General features: G+C 32.1%; 1 protein-coding gene across 2 annotated transcripts in view; it reads left to right on the top strand.

The window, feature by feature from the left end:
- The window catches only part of ECHDC1 (ethylmalonyl-CoA decarboxylase 1), a 37,988-nt gene that overhangs the window by 16,872 nt on the left and 3,019 nt on the right, over positions 1 to 18,097 (top strand). For both annotated transcript variants that reach the window (XM_081294767.1, XM_081294768.1), the window contains exons 4-5: positions 4,922 to 4,974; positions 6,434 to 6,514. In XM_081294767.1, the coding sequence (XP_081150893.1) occupies positions 4,922 to 4,974; positions 6,434 to 6,514 (134 nt within the window). The remainder of the gene's footprint in view (positions 1 to 4,921; positions 4,975 to 6,433; positions 6,515 to 18,097) is intronic.

Raw genomic sequence — 18,097 nt, 5'->3', positions numbered from 1 at the left:
GAAGTCAGACCAATAAAGAGTAGATATAGATAGATATAGATCTATAGATCTCTAACATCACATCTCCATATAAAGTCTGCTGAGAAGGGTCCAGGTATTTCCATTCCTCTTCAGAAAAATCAGTGACCACATCCCTTAATGTCAATGGTTCCATTTCCTGGCTTTCAGGATGCTTAGTGTTCCCCATGTAGTTTTTTTTTCAGCTCCAGTGTAGCACAGAAACCCAAGAGACAGATTGAAAGGGGCTTCAGGAACTTCCTCCAAAATTGAGCCTGGTAGTGATATTGCCAGTTATTGGTGACAAGTCTTAGTTTCCCACATGTTGAACTTTGAACATTAGAGAAGCATGCTGAGGCAAGCATACGAAGCAGGGTTTATTTAGAAAAGGGTAACATAGACTTCTCCCACGAGGGAGAAGGGGGCCATAGCTGGTACCATGGTATCCCCTTGTTTTTTTTTTTTTTTCAAGTATTCCCTCCCTTGCCCTCTGGTATTGTGAGATACTCCAGGTTAATCATGTGTTTTTCCCACCTCAGGCATAGAATCAGTGATTTCTCCAATGAGTCCTGGTTTTGGAGAATGGTAGAGTATTGGGAGTCTTTTTTTCAAGGCCCTTGATATGGCATATTCCTGGGTTAATTGAACCTTTCATATGGCAGAAGAAGAAAGCTCTGAATTTAGAATCTTGGGTTTAGGTACAGATCTGGCCCATAACTGAGAAAATTAAGAAGGTTGGCCTTTTATTCCTCAGTTCCATGGAAGTAGTAAAATCTACCTCACAGATTTTTGGAGGCTTGAGATGTCTACTAAAATACTGCTTTGTAATCTAGAAGACTATCATAAGATTTTAAATGATATAAATTGGTAACACTAAGATGATAGGTTAAATTCAAGATCATCACCTTCTTTCTAGAAATCAGGTGAAATAACTACTCCTTTTGTAGCTGTTTGTTTTGCTTCTTAAAGGATAAGGTACTATAATATGAAGGACTGAAAAAAAGGAAGGCCAGGAAGATTAGTAATGAACAAAGATTATTAAAATCATCAAGACTTGAGTTTTTTAAGTGTAAGCTCTCTAGCATCTCTGATGAGGAGTTTGACAAGGTATACAGAGGCACCTAGCAAACTGACACTCAGTAAACTTCAACCAGTATTAACGATTTTAAAAGTATGCTTGTGAATTACCTGTTAGAGTAGGAATCCTAATCATTTTCCATTATCAGTTCTCAAAGGAACTGGTTTTTCTTGAATTCAGCCCACATTCCATAGGACAAAAAGAAAAAGAGAAAAGAAAAGGAAGGGAAGGGAAAGAAAATGAAGTGAAAGGAAGGGGGAAATGAAAGTAGGGAAAAAAGTAAGTAGTATTGGTTATCCATTTAATAATAGTGGGTTTTGTGTAGGTATTTAAGTTTTAATGATATTTCATAAGTCTCATACCAGTATATGTAGTGTATTATTCCTATTTGCATAAATATGTAAGAGAAAAATCTCTTCTGATAAACCAGAGCATTGATTTTGATGGAATTGGATTTGAATGCTGGTTTTAACAGTTTCTGGCCAAGCAATTGGGCAAAACACTTAATCTTTCTAAGTCTATTTTCCTAATATAATTTTTAATTTTTAGTTGTAGATGGACACAATACCTTTATTTTATTTATTTATTTTTATGTGGTGCTGAAGTTTGAACCCAGTGTCTCACGTGTATTAGGCAAGAGATCTAACACTGAGCCACAACCCCAGTCCTTATTTTCCTAATCTTTAAATGAGGATTATAATACATATTTTATAGAGCTATTGTAAAGATTCAGGATATTATATAATAAAGTGGCTACTAGCCCTGTGTTCGAAAAAGTTGGCTATTATTGTTATTTCAAAGAGTTTGAGATAGTAATAAACCTTATTATCCTTAAGATGATGTGGAATTACAGCACCACTTCTAGACTTAAATTTGTAATGTGTTGAAATGGTGAGAGCTTTAACCTGGAAATTTGAAGGGATGGATTGTTTCCCAAGCTTTATCAGTAATTAACTGTGTGACCTGCAATGTATGAAAATAAGTCATCTGATTTTATATATATATAAAGCTTAAACATATATGTATTAATACACATCATTGTCATCTTTAGAATGGTTGTATTACTATGCACCTAGTTCACAAAAGATACTATCAAGATAGAATGAAAAAATAGATTATTGTGGGCCTGATATAAGTTATGTAGGAAAACATCTCTAAAAAGATGAATTCTAATTCTATTTTCTTATTTTCTTGTAGTCAGAAAGTTGTTTCTGTCTCTTTAGAAAATGTAGCCAGGACTTTTTCCTTTTTTACTTTTTTTATATGTATAAAAGATAGAAGTGGAAGTATGTGTGTGTTGTGTGTGTGAGGAGGGGTGGGAAGGGTTATAAATTATTGGTATGATATGAGTCATGTTGTAACAACATTTATTGAGAGAATTTTTGTCCAGACTTAGGTAAGTTTGCTCTTTGTAGTATAGACATTTTCCAAGTAATATGCTATCATCAGTGTCTGCAATAAATTTGTTGATTGATAGCTGAGAACGAGAGGTGTCCATTGCTTATTGCTATATGCATGTTCCAAGTTTCCTCAAGAAAATAAGGAATTGCAAATCTGCTTTAAAATGAGTATGCTTAAATTCCAGATTATAATTGACCTATTTCGTTTAAAGCATTTTTCAGTATAAATGAATTCTTTGAAACTTCTATGAAGTTTCCCTAGTCATAGTATAAAAAATATATAGCATAAAAATAATATTAAGAAACATAGTATATATGTATAAAGGGTATTTTATCACATTTATTCTACAATTAACAAGAACTAGAAATGATATATGTAAAGTTTCTGACAACCATTTTACATGTAGACTATATTCTTATGTACTTGAGAAATAGCTATAAATACATGTAAAACTGAAATTTAAAATAGCTTTGGGGCTTACGAGGCTCATGCATATATATGAGTTGCAGCTATCTGTTAAATACATTGTACTCTTACAGTTGAGTTATTTGGAGACTTTTTAACATGACTTAAATGCAAACTGTTTTCTCTCAATGGGGCACTTTATCCAACATACTAACTCTTTGTTGTTATAGATGCTTCATTAGCATCTGCTTATTTGGTGAATTTGCCTTTTCTGAGAATGATGGGGTGATTGGAATATTTGAATTTTAGTAAATTGTAGTACATTCCCTTGTAATTATAATAAAACGCTTTAAAGTGATTATTAAATGAATTTTTCTGAAAAGGGTAATCATTTAGTATTTTTGTCACTGTAATTTTTCAATCTTAAAAATGTTTACTACTAATGAAAATTATCAAGTAAAAACAAGAGACTAATAGAATGAAATCCTCATGTACCCATAGCATCATTAATAGCTATTAACATTTATTGTATTTGCATATCTTTACTATACTTTTTTTCTCCTTTCAAGTGTAACTGATCCCTTAAAAAGTTGGTTTCATTTTGGTAGCCTTTGTTTAATGAACAGGAGAAAAGTTCCAACTGTCCCTGTTAGGCAATTAAAATTCTTACTATCAAATGTACAGACCAAGTAATGGAATAACATGATGAAAGGATTAGCCCTGAAAAGTTATGGGAGGGAGAAAAGAATAAAATAGCAACAAATAATGCAGATTTTAATCCAATTATAAGATTTGGAATTGATTGCCACAGATGTTGCATAAACTGTAAGGAGTTCTCTTTAGAGAGAAGAAGTAATCAGAGTCCATCTATAAGCTTCATGGTGTAGAGACTCCACTCTTATCTTTATGTAATCTTCTACAGAGTGTGTAGGTACATTTCTACCTTTCCAATCACCATTTAAATCAAATAAAACAAGATTTTTTTTTCTTCTTCATTCCTTATGGAAGAGGAAAATTAAGTTCATTGTTATGATTTGCTTAAGTTCATGTTGTTATTAAGTGGCAGCACTAGGATTCACACTCAGCTCTTTAATTCCCATTTGGTTTTGCCATGCTGAGTTTGAGATGTTGGCAGAATGTGAAAGTATCTACTAGGTTTTAACACTTAGCTTAAAAACAGTAGTTTCAGTCTTTGGAAGTGGATGAATCTTCCAAGGAAGAAAGTATAAATAAAAACAAGAAAGAATCATGGATTAGATTTTTGAGAACATGTGCATTTAGGGTATTAGCTGAATAAAAAGAGTTAGGAATGAAACCTAGATAAGAATAATCAAAGAAATAGGAAGAGAATTGGGAGTATAAAATTTTGCCAGAAACTGTGAGGATCAGAATAAAGAAACTGGTCAGAAAATGGTACTACCTGTTATGGAGAAAGAGAAGACAACAGAGAAAGAGAAGTCATTTAATTTGATGAAGAGACTATTAGAAAGTTTGAGGGAAGTCATTTTGGAGCAGGTTGAAGGCCAGATCATACTGTGTTGACCAAAGTATGTGAGGTGAAAAAGAATATATAATACATTTGGACTACTTTTAAGACATTTGCAATTTGTGGAGATACCAGTATAAAAGCCTTAGGCGTACAGAACATGAAAACATATTACAACTTTTTGCTTCTTCCCTTCCTCCTTTTATGTGTTTATATTCATAGGGTTAATAGGTGGGTGTATCTTATGCTTCTTCCCCCAGATTACCCAGAGTGGAATGCTTCACTGTTCTAGGTGTGTGATCTGACTCTCATACCTGCTTCTTGTTTATCATAATCTCATGCAAAGCTGAGCTCAAGAACCTTTAGGACATCAAGAGTAAAATACTGCATTATTTGAATTTCAGACAGCATCAAAGGGTTTTAAATAGGAATTTCATTTTTTTAAGTTAGATATATTTTTGTCTTCATTGTTTACTAAAAGCTGAATTTTAAAAATATTTCTTAGGTAACACATGTGTGTTATACCTTTGTTTTATGCTTATTTTAATTTAAAGGATGGAGTGGCCTTATCCATGTTCATGCAAAACACCTTAACAAGATTTATGAGGTAATGTATCTTTCTTTTAAATTTATGGTTTTTAAAAGATCAAAAATCTCTCTTTACTATTCCATTATTTATACCAGTTAAAAAATAATAACTAATTTTCAAATTGTGTATATTCTAGTGATGAACTGTTTCCTTGTGTGTGGAGAACAGTCATTTAGTTGCTAATGAAATGTACACAAGTACTGAAGAAAAGAATTTGGACCTAGCCCCTTTCCCTAAGGAGCTTATATCACTAGGTATATTAAGGAATAGACATGGGGGGAGTCAAATACTGATATTAGAGCAAAATATAGACAGTGATCTATTAAAAACAGATAAAGATTATCACATATTTAAGTTAGTAGAATATGGAGTGGAGTGAATCCAGAGGAGATAAAAAGAATTAAGGATTGGAGAAGACTACAGCTTTCTGAGAGATGGATTTACTTTGCATCTAGATGAAGAAGAAAAGGGGGGGACAATTCTTTTATGAATTTGGACATACAAACTGACATATTTGGGCTAATTAACTTTCTACTTTCACATTCTGATTATAGACAATTTAAAAATTATAAAAACTAAGGAAATTTATATTTAAGCATACTTATTTATTGGTATTCAACACTATTTTTGTTACTCATTATATTTTATAGAGTGATTGAATTATAATATTACTATTCTAAAGTACTTTTTTTCATTATCTTAACTCTTGAATTCATCTCTTTCCCCTATTATGCCTGATTTTTTCTCAAATTCATGTGAAAAGTTTTTCTTCTTTAGACAATCTTTTCTACTTGGGAGCAGTATGTATCAAGGAGCACTCAGTTATTTTACATCTGCAGCTTCACTTTTTGTTTAGAACCTATAAAAAAATTCCATACTTTTAAAACATTTTACACTTACCATGTAGTAGTCACACATTCATACAAACAGAAAAGGTAAAAGATTTATTTTATAACACAAAATAATGTCTCCACATAGGATTAATCTGTGGATCATTTCAAGCACTAATGAGAAGATTTTTAAGGAACCTTCAGTATACAGTTTTGGACCCCTATCTTCTAGATCACAGTTTCCACCATGCTGCAGCCTTAATTTTCCTACCCTTAAGTAATTTTAGTAAAAATGGACTAAGATGATATTACGTTAAATTATTCACAGTTGCCAGCTTCTGAGAAGTCCCAGGGGCTTTAAATTATACAAAAGCATCCATATTTGGAATAAAGGTATAATATGCTGTCCTTTCAAAAGTATATTATAAAGGAGCTATTTTGATAAACTTATATCATATTTAGCATGAATTTTTGTGTTTTTAGTGTTATGTTGTTTTTTTCTCAAGGTGCATAGATTCAAGGTTCTACTGTCCTTTGATGTGTTTGCTATAAACACAGTGCAGTAATTTTGTTTCAACTATATTTTAAGATTTTTAAAAATATTAAAAAATAGAAATATTAACATCCATTTGTTTTTCAATATACAGACTTCCTTTAATTAGTGTTGCACTAATTCAAGGTCGGGCATTGGGTGGAGGAGCAGAATTTACTACAGCATGTGATTTCAGGTAGGATAAACATTGCATTATTTCTTGTTTAAACATAATTAGCATATTTATTTTCTGCCTTCATTTCTATATTTAGTATGTTCTTAAACAAGAAAATAAATTAGTGAATATTATCTTTTTTGTCAGTCATTATAGTAGATAGTTTTATTTTAGTTTAATTACTATTTTATGCCTTGAAAAAATTAAAACACAATGATTTTGACTAAATGAAATTCATATTAGCAAAACCTCTAGGAAGATAAGTCAGAGAAATGTAAAACTTAAAATCCAAAAGCATTACACATGAAAAGTAAACAGCTGGAAAAGAAAATAGAGGAAAAACCTGTTCTAACTATCCTCTTACCAATAAAAAGAGGTTTTCTGAGATCCATTATATGTCTTTAATCTATGTGATTTATAGCAGCACTGTAAGGCTTTGGGGAAGATTAGGGAATAAAGTTAGAGAAAGTTCTTTGGGATTGATAGCTCTTCAATCTCTAGAATTATTCTCAGTATTGGATAGCTATACTACTTAGGAATGACCTTTTATAAAATCTAATGCTTTACATTTGTTTGAAACTGCTTTCTCAACACCATTCCCAAGACCTTTAAGCACAGCTGTAAGGAAACATTAGTACAATAATCTCTACAGACTCACACACTTAGGCCTCGTTATGTAAAGAGTAAAGGGTAGAATATAAAAGGGTGATTGGATAAAATGGTAAAATAAAATGGTACAATAATAAAGAGCCTGAGCATCTGAGTCCAGTAGATTTAGGTCATTCTCAGTTTGGAACTTTTATCTGACTTTGAGCAAGTTACTATTTCACCTTTTAAGTCTGTTTCTTTATCTGTAAAATGGAATATCTCCCTTAAATAGATAAGTATAAATGAGATTATGATTATATAGATTTTAGCATAATTTTAACCTAAAGTACATATTAATGTACACAAATGTTATTTCTTAGAATCTTAAAACTATCTTATACTAATCTCTTTTACAAAACTGCCAATACTTTTAAATTCATTGTCCTTTCATTTGAGTTTTTCTATTCATTGTACACTTGTCCTAGCTAACAGAAGTGCACAATAAGTGGAGATCTGTAGTCAAATTTTGACTTTCTTTCAGACACTAAGGGAAAAAACAATTCTTCTCTGGCATGTAGTACCATAGATATTTCAGTATATTGTTATATAACATTTTAACAATTTTTAAAAGTAACTTTATTGTGGTATAAATTTAAAAATTTATTGATTTTAATTATGTAAGTTAAATTTGGATGAATGTGTACATCTATGTAACTATCTTCACAATTGAGATGTAGAACATTTTTATTATCCCCATATGTTTGCATATGCCCTTTCCCATAATGGATGAGAGCAGCTGTGACACCTCTTTGTAATTTGAATTTGAATTTCCCCAACGACTTGATGGTGTTGAGCGTCTTGCTTTCTGTTTATTAGTCAGTTGATATATCTTCTTTTTTGGTCTTCAAAATCTTTGTCCCCTTTTATAAGTTGAATAATAGCAGTTATTTATATATACTTGATAAAATTATATGTCAGATAAAATATTTTTCTAATTTGTTCTAATTAGTTATATATGACAGCAGAATGCATTTCAATTCATTATACACAAAGGAGAACAGTTTTTCATTCTCTGGTTGTACACAATGTAGTGTCGCACCATATGTGCATTTATACATGTACCTAGGGGTAATGATGTCCATTTTATTCCACCATCTTTCCTGTCCCCATGCCCTCTCCCCTTCCCATCCTCCCCTTTGCCCAATCAAAGTTCCTCCATTATTTCCACTGGCGCCCCCCACCCCTCATTATGGATCAGCATTTACCTACCAGAGAGAACATTTGACCTTTGGTTTTTTGGGATTGGCTTACTTTGCAATATATTTTTAATATATAAATATTGTGAATATTTGCTCCTAGCCTGTGGTTTGCTTTTTTATTAGTAGCAAATTTTGAAGAGCAGAGAATTTTATTTTTTAAAATGTTTCTAGGTTCTCTGTTTAAAATAATTAGTCTTGTGAAAAACTTGCAAAAATCATACATATAATTCCTATATACCTTTCACTCCATTGGGGATTGAATCAGGGGCTCTTTACCACTGAGTTACATCTCCAGTCCTTTTAATTTTTTGAGACAGTCTCACTAAGTTGCTGAGGTTGGCCTTGAACTTGTGATCCTCTGACTCAGTTCCCTAAGTAGCTGGGATTACAGGCATGCATTACCACACCTGGTATTCTAATATCCTTTTACTGGTCCATGATCTAATCAAGAATATATTTTATCTGATATAGATATTGTTACCCCAGCTTTCTTGTGATTAACATGTGCCTGTTCTTTCATTTTAATTGATCTGTATTGTTTAAACTAGAGTCTAAGAGACAACATACATTAGGTGTCTTCCTTTATTTATTTATTTTTTTTCTTCAGAGTGATGCAGTCTTTGGATTGTTCAGTAGAGTAACATTATGGAGTATTTACTCTATATTTTTAGACAGTGTTATTGATATGATTGGGTTTAAATCTACTATATCAAAACTTATTTTTTATTTGTCCCGTCTGTTTTTATCTTCTTACTCTTTTCCTGCCACATTCTAGATTATTTTTATCATTCTATTTTCCCTCTACTATTGATTACGTGCCATATATGAAGATTTGTTTATGATTTCTTAACAGTGTGAACTTTGGGATTTTAAACTTGTCACAGTTCAGCTTCACATGATATTATGTTAATTGCATAAGATATAAGAACATTACAATATACTTGTAGTTCTCTTTTTCTGTCCTTTATGTATTGGTGATATACATTTGCTTTCATTTAACTCCACAATCACCATATTTTTGCTTTAAAATTTATCACTTAAATCAATAAATATAATGAGAGTCAAATGTCCTTTTATTTATTTGTATTTTTATAGAAGGAATATTTGGGTTTAAGCATATTTTGATTGGTAACTAATTCATGATGATGACTCGCCTAAAGAAACTCTTCTAGTATGTGTTTTCTTTTATGTTGTTTGAATAGTTTTGGAACTCATTTGTTTCTAAAATAGCTAGACCTAAATAAATACCTGGATGATGTTTCTACATTGATTTTCTAGTTTTCTGAGAATAAAATGAAAGCTAGGGAAATGAAAGCTAGGAATTCTATCTTAGGAAACTTCACATAAAATGTTTTCCATGGACCCTTGGTTTAGAAACCCTGTTTTTAAATAGGTATTTCTACGTATGTAATATTTTGTCATTATGTTTGATATATTATTAATGGTTCTTCTGTCTACTAATTTAGTCTGATAAGGCCTTCTAATATTTTAGTTTTGTGTATGTAAAACATAAAAGTTGAGTTTCATGACGTGTTACAAAGTAAGAACCTTATGTAACCATGATTTAGGTTAAGAACTGGAGCGTTGCCAACACTTTTGGAGTCCTCCACCTGCCCCTTAGTCACAATCCTCTCATTTCCACTAGGGTTAACCTCAAATATGGTAATTCCTTTATTGCTTTCTTTTATGGTTTTATAAAATAAATATTCCATAACAAATATTTTATTTTTTCTATTTTAGCTTCATAGAAATAGTTTCATAGTTTAATAGAAATAGTATGAAAAAGATTTAGCTAACACATGTAAAGTTTCTTTTTAAAATTTATCACTCAAGTTTTAGTTTGTTAGTTCAAACATGTCACTTTATATTCACAGAGATTTATAAATAGTTTCAGTGTATGAGACAATTTACCAAGATCCTAGGTTCTTTGAAAATTACTAATTCCTAATTTAACAGATTCTAGTGCACAACGAAAAATGGTCATTTTGTTTGACAGTGCCCTCTGCTGTCATCAGTGCAGATTGCATTAGGATTCAGCTACTCTTTATTCTATGAGCAGTCATTGACATTATGGATGATGTGAGACTAAATGGGAAATTGGTCTATATGAGAAAGGATAGAATACTTTCCTCATTTTATCTGAAATGCAGGTACTTATGAAATATACAATTTAAATATATAATTACATAGAGTATATATTTTTTTAAACTGTATGTATGTGTTACTGCACTTCAAAATTCTCTACATAAAAGTAAATGCAAATTAAGACTTTGTAGATGTCCTTTGGAGAAAGTGAAAATTATTTAGAATCTACTGTTTATCTTCAAGCATTTATTAGACTTTGGCATCATCCTTCATATTCATTCCCTACCTGTATTTGGGCATAGTTAGGGTTTAAGACAAAAGGCAAAATAGCAGGTGAAATAATCCAAGAATATTTAACCCCTTGATACTTATAAATTGCCATATTATGTTAACCTCTAACTGAAAGAAATATAACATGTCTCAGAGTCTCATTAAATATTTAATTTTGTTGTATGTGAGACTATTGCCCCCTGGTTACATTAAGTAATATATCAGGTATATTCACAGAGCAGAACACAGTTTCCAATAAAAACATGTTCATCTGTAGACTAACTTCTCTGGAAGTGGTGTCTTCATTCATTAAACATTTTTTAGCATGTACATATGCCAGGCACTGTCATTCACAAAACATTTATGTTTTAGGTTTTTGTTCCGTTTTTCTAGTTGAATGTTTCTGTTATTTTTTTAAAAAAACAATGGTCCACAACCAATTACAATAGTCCCTTCCATAGAGTTTTGCTTTTCGTGGTTTCAGCTACCTGTGATCAACTACAGTATGAAAATATTAAATGGAAAATTCCAGGAGTAACAATTTACAGATATTATGTTACACATTGTTGTGTAGTCTGATGAAATCTTATGCTATCCTCCTCATATCTACCAGGGATGTGAATCATGCCTTTGTCCAATGTATTCACACTATATATACTACCTGCCCATTCGTGAGTTGCATATATGTAGCTTTAGTAGTGGTCTAACATTCTCAGATCAACTGTTATAGTATCCCAGTGTTTATATTCAAGTAATCTTTTTTTTTTTAACTCTATAATGGCTCCAAAGCACAAGAATATTTATGTTGGAATTTTATTATACTATATTATTGAAATTTCATGTTCTGTTTCATTAGTCATCTTTCTTAATCATTTTACTATGCTTAATTATACATTAACCTTATAATAGGTATGTATGTATAGGAAATAACAGTATATGTAGGCTTTGGCATTGTCTTTGGTTTCAGGCATCCATCAGGAGTTTTGGGCCCTAACCTCAGTGGGTAAAGAGGGATCACTATAGAAATTAAAATGATTAAACTGATCCTTCACCCTGTATTGTTTGAAAAGGATTGTTTCCTTAGACCTTTTTAAAACCACATACCAAGAATAATTGTAGTTCTTAAAAGAGGCTAATAAAGCAGATTGCTTACTGAATGATGTACATTACTAGGAAGTGATAAATCAGTACAACTCCTCTAGCTGATATTTTCCCCTGTTTTATCAGTACTTTATTAATTATCTTCTATGACAAGTTGCTTTAATTATATTCATAGTTAAATTCTAAGAAAATCTGTGTCAAAAGAACACCAACATTTTTATTTCATAGCATTCAACTAAAATGATAAGTTCTTTTAAAAAGTATATCTATTGGCCCTCTTTAGCTTGTTTAACTTTCTTACTCTGGAGAATTGCCTAGAATTTACTCAACTTATATTTCTACACTTTTCCATTTCCAATGCATAATACTTCAGCAGATGGAAATATACTTTATGAATTTACACAAGAAATGAGCCCAGATGTCATACTAGCATTGTCCCTTCCTCTCCAGAAAAACCCCTTTAAGCACCAGCTGATAATAGATTTAATGAATACATATGTCAGAAACACTCAGGTCTACTTGGCATTAGTAAGTAGACCTTCATAGTAAATTATATTCTGTTGAGTCATTATTTCACACAAAATATTCCAAAAGACAATGGCTTTTTAAAGGCATTTTAAAAACCAAAAGGCTATCTTCTGCATTAAAAATTGGCATTTCTCAACTGAAAAATTAAAATAAGATGACTTGAAAGTAGAAGACTGGTAAGAAGAATAAAGGCACAAGTTGTGTTTAAAAAAAAAAGAAGAGGAGGAGGAGGAAGGAGAAAAAGGCATTTCTGCTGGGCCCAGGGGCACATGCCTGTAAGACCAGTTACTTGGGAGGCTGAGGCAGAAGGATTGCAAGTTCAAGGGCAGCCTGGACAACTTAGCCAGACCCTGTTTCAGAATAACAAAAGGATCAGGGATGTAGCTCAGTAGTAAAGTACCCATGCAATCAATCCCTGTTTACCCTTTCCCCCAAAAAGCATTTCTTGTTGCCCAGAACCTAGTTAGTTGCTCATCATTATACTTCCATTATGACAGATTTCCCTGAGTGCCAGGGATATGGAATATTTTTCCTGTATTTGTTGGCTATTATATTTCTTATGAGAAATGCCTGTTTACTTCTTTTGCCCATTTATTGATTGGGTTATTTGTTTTTCTGATGTTAAGTTTTTTGAGTTCTTTATATTTTCTGCATATGAGCAGCTGGAGCAGCTGGCAAAGATTTTCTTCCATTCTGTAGGCTCCGCATTTAGTTTTTTCCTTTCCATCCTTGTTTATTGAATTCTCTCTCTTGAATATATAAAGTTTGTAGTAAAAAAGCTGTGTAATTTGGTATTATTAATGGTATCTCATAAGAAAATTCTAGAAATGATTGCCCAATCAAAGGTTAAATGAATAGTAACAAATTAATGAATATTGTTAGTTATTACAATTTCTCTTTCATAGGAAATAGACCAGCCTTGCATTCCCTTTAGCGTGTTTCATTAGCCTTGACAACAGAGCCTACTGTTAAACCTTTGAATTTTTGCCAATGGGATGGATGAGGAATAAAATTTCAGCAGTTTTATATGCATTTCTCTAAGTGCAGTTGATCTTATTTTTGTGTGTCTAAAAACCATTTTTTAAATCTTTGTGAATTACCTACTCATATTTTGCTTATTTCTGTGTAGAATATTTGATCTTTTACCCTTAATTTTTATGTTTTGCAACCTTTAGTGATATTTGTCATCTGTGATACATTTAAAAAATATTTGCCTACCTTGCCATAAGTCTTCTGAGTCTGCTTATTGTTTTTGCAATGCAAGCTTTTTTTTTTTAATGTAGTCATGTCCATCAATCTTTTTTTTTATTGCATCTGAATTTTATGCGGTAAAAAGCCCTGCCTCTTTCCCAAGTTATAGAGAATACACTTATGTTTTATTCTAGTATTTGAGTAATTTTATGGCTTAATCTATAACCTATTTTTAGCTTATTTTTATGAATGATGTAAATAATGGACTTATTTTATCTGTTTTTTGCCAAATGTCTGTTTTTCTGCAACACTATTTTGAAAGGACTTCTGTGTTTTAGTGATTTCAGACACACCTTATCATGTGCTAGATTTCCACTTGTAATTGTATCTATTGACAGATTTTGTTTTGTTCCAATTCCAATTTTTCTGTATTGTTTTTAATGCCGTGATAACTATGCATAAGGTCTTATCCATCTGAAGATTATTTCCTGAAAATAAATCCTATAAGTAGTACAAGTACTTAAAGACTAAGAGAATATTCAACGCTTTTGATATGTATTGCCAACTTGTCCTCTAGGAAAGATCCTACCAATTTATACTAACACCAGCATTAAATCAGTGTTTATTTGAGCAGATCCTTTCTTATAATGAATATAATCCTTGTAAATTTCCCTTCTTTCAGCCTATACCATTGTGTTAATGAAGGGAGCCTCATGAGGCCAGTCATCTAAGGGTTGGGAATGAAAAAGTTGAGATTTTAGGGGGAATCTTTAGTTTCTTTCCTTCTGTTTTCTATAATTTGTCTCATGATGGGTGACAAATAGAAAGTAAAAGGGAAGAAGGTTCCAGGAAAGTATGTGTGCAAACAAATAAGTATTTATGTTCAAACATGATTTTAAAGTATTGCTTGTTGTCAGAGATGCTAATTATGTGGTTTTCTATACCATATTTTCTCCAAATCAGCAGTTTGCCTTGTTGTCTTTGATTCTTAATATGCAGTGTAAAAGGACTAGCAGTTTCTAGCCTTGGACCATTTAAATCAGTGATTAAAACCTTTAAATTTATGACATCCCATTGCTAGTTAATTTTATAGTGTCAATGCTTTATTTAAAAACTTTAAAGTATTTATTTGGTTACTTATGTTATTTCATTTTGTGTCCTTTTACTTTGTTATAATTTATGAGGCATGGTATGCAGCCAGTCTAGTAGCCAGACTAGGATTCCAAGGCAAGCAGTCTGGCTACATAGTCTATGCACTTCACAGCATAGTTGAATAATGTCCCAATTCAATATGCACTTCTATCCTAATCACCAAGTTCACTGCCTTTCATCAACACCGGACATTTTTATAAACTATTTTCTTGTATAACTTTTACTAAAAACTTCCTATTTTAGTAAAATTTGATAAGTTCTTTTTGAAATTGTTTTTCTTGACTACATTTGGTAACCCTGAAATGTAGAATTAATTTATTAGAAAGTAGTAAGTAGCACACTGAATGGTTTTCCAAGTATCAACTTCGACCTTCTATCACCAGCCAAACGTTAATAAGTCTTTCTCTAGTTATACACAGTTTCTCATATAACATGCTTCTATCCAGCCAGTAACAAGAAACATCCACATTTGATTAACTTCATCTCTTCTCTCCCAGAATGTCATAGGAAATTTTAAACATTGCCAGGAAGCTTACATAATGAACAACGTAAAGACACTTATATTTCCTTTTCTTATACAAATAAGGGGCTTTAATATGATCTTATAAATTGAGTCTATAGTAAGTCTATAGAATTACAAGAGCTGTCTTCTATCTTTAACATGAATTGATAGATTATCTCTTGCAATAAATTATATTACAGGTAAAACTACATGAAACCCTAGAATTAATCTATACTCTTGTAAGATGAATGAACAGTTTCTGTTTGTACATGTATCTTGCTGATGATATCATGTTTTCTTAAGTTAGGTTTTCTACATTTAAAATGTTATAGATTATAATATTTAGGTCAATTCCCTGAAGTCCTTAAAAGAGCGTGCTATAGGGATACTGCTACATCGATGTTCATAGCAGCACAATTCACAGTAGCTAGATTGTGGAACCAACCTAGATGCCCTTCAATAGATGAATGGATAAAAAAAAATGTGGCATTTATACACAATGGAGTATTACTCAGCACTAAAAAATGACAGAATCATGGCATTTGAGGGAAATGGATGGCATTAGAGCAGATTATGCTAAGTGAAGCTAGCATAATCCCTAAAAAACAAATGCCAAATGTCGTCTTTGATATAAGGAGAGCAACTAAGAACAGAGCAGGGAGGAAGAGCATGAGAAAAAGATTAACGTTAAACAAGGACGAGAGGTGGGAGGGAAAGGGAGAGAGAAGGGAAATTGCATGGAAATAGGAGACCCTCATTGTTATACAAAATTACATATAAGAGGAAGTGAGGGGAAAGGAAAAAAAAACAAGGGAGAGAAATGAATTACAGTAGATGGGGTAGAGAGAGAAGATGGGAGGGGAGGGGGGATAGTAGAGGATAGGAAAGGCAGCAGAATACAACAGTCACTAGTATGCCACTATGTAAAAAAGTGGATGTGTAACCAATGTGATTCTGCAATCTGTATATGCGGTAAAAATGGGAGTTCATAACCCACTTGAATCAAATGTATGAAATATGATATGTCAAGAGCTTTGTAATGTTTTGAACAACCAATAATAATAAAAAAGTGCTATGAAAGGTTACCCTCTAAATGTTCTGTATCTCTCTCCTTGTTAAACAACTATGTTCTTCTGTCACCAGTGATTTATCATACTTATTTACTGTGTATCAATACAAAGGCACACCCTAAAGAATAGATGTCAGTTTGATCACAACCAACAATTTTACAAAGATTACCTCAGGATTTGTTACAATCATGAAATAGTATTTAAAAAGGTATTTTATCTTGTAAAATAGAACAAAGGATAAAGAACATGGTATGAAGATCATAATGAAGAGTCTTCTTTAGAAGCAAAGAATTTTTAAAATGTGTTTAAGTTGGTAATAAGTTTTGTTGTATAAACCATATACATTATACCAACACCTAGGACGTTAACCAATTTTTCCCCCCAGCACTGAGGATGGAACCCAAAGTGCTAGGCAAGCACTCTATCACTGAGCTACCCTGCATAGCACAATAACCAATATTTATATTCACCTAAGGTTCCTAACACAGTCCTTTACTCCATTGTAGGCATAGTTCTGAACCAACATCAGTGTGAATTCCACAATTTAACTGGAATAGTGACATAATTCATTCTGTGAAAAGCTTCATAGGACTGGGCTAAATATTAACAATATTCCTATCTGCAAAGCTGTCAGACATTATTATTTCTATGATTTGAGTCCTTAAATTTTTGACAGTTTGTGATGTCAGTACTCCTCTTAACAATTTATGGCTACATTCAGATTCTTAATGAGACCTGTTATTTCTTCTGCCCCATTTAAAAATGATTTATCAAAACTATTTTCTTTTTCTTTTTAATATTTTTTTAGTTGTAGGTGGACACAATATATTCATTTATTTACTTTCATGTGGTACTGAAGATCAAACCCAGTGCCTCACACATGTGATGCAAATGCTCTACCACTGAGCTACAGCCCCAGCCCCAAAACTATTTTCATAGATGTCTCTCTTCTAGAGTATTTCTCCTACAAGTATTTCTCCTAAAAAGTGTCAAAAACCTCAAGATTGTTGTTCTTTGTGCTAAGAGAACTAAATCACCTGGTATTTGAACATTTAACGTTTTGGAAAGCAAGATTTAAGGTCTTCTTTTTGTAATAAGTAGTTTGAAAGCAATCGTTTTTCTTAAAAAGTTAAAATTTTGATATGACATTTAGTCAGAATGACATTTTAACATAGTGAAAGCATGCAATCAAAAACTCATTTGGTATTCTCCTAACTATATAGGTTTACTCAGTCTCTTAATATTATAAAATGTTCCTAGGCAAATATGAAGCCTTTTGCTATGACCACCATTTTTTAAAACTAGCTCCTTTTGTTGCTTATTAATCAATGGTCATACTCATAAAAATCCCACAATTTTGGGAAAAAGAACCCCTGCTATAGGAAATCACTGGTATCAGTCTAACCCAGGTGACTACTGATGTTTTTACTGGTATCCCTGTGCCACAAAGTTAAAAGAGTACATACAACACATACTCTCCAGGTTTAAGTCCTAGCTTTGCAATAGCAGAGCTATTTAACTTTTGTTCCCTGGATTTCTTCATCTATAATGAGGATATTTCCATACCTCATATGGTTGTTCTGAAGGATTAACATAAGCTTTCTTAAACAACTGGTATGTGATATTAAATGCTAATTTTAGTCTGTATAGCAACCAGAACAACCCTTACAAAATGTGAGATGCTAGTTTGTCAAAATCCCTTTAAGAAACTTCACAATTAAAGAATGAAGTCTGGAGCTGCAGTTATGGCTCAGCAGTAGAGCACTTGCCTAGCATGTGCAAGGCCTTGGGTTTGATCCTTAGCACCATGTAAAAATAAATAAAATAAGGGCATTGTGTCCAACTATAACTAAAAAAT

Source organism: Spermophilus citellus (genome assembly GCF_964194105.1).
Source record: "Spermophilus citellus genome assembly, chromosome: 5".
NCBI lineage: Eukaryota > Metazoa > Chordata > Mammalia > Rodentia > Sciuridae > Spermophilus > Spermophilus citellus.
The sequence above is the reverse complement of the archived record's forward strand: the minus strand, read 5'-3'. Positions and strand labels throughout refer to the sequence as shown.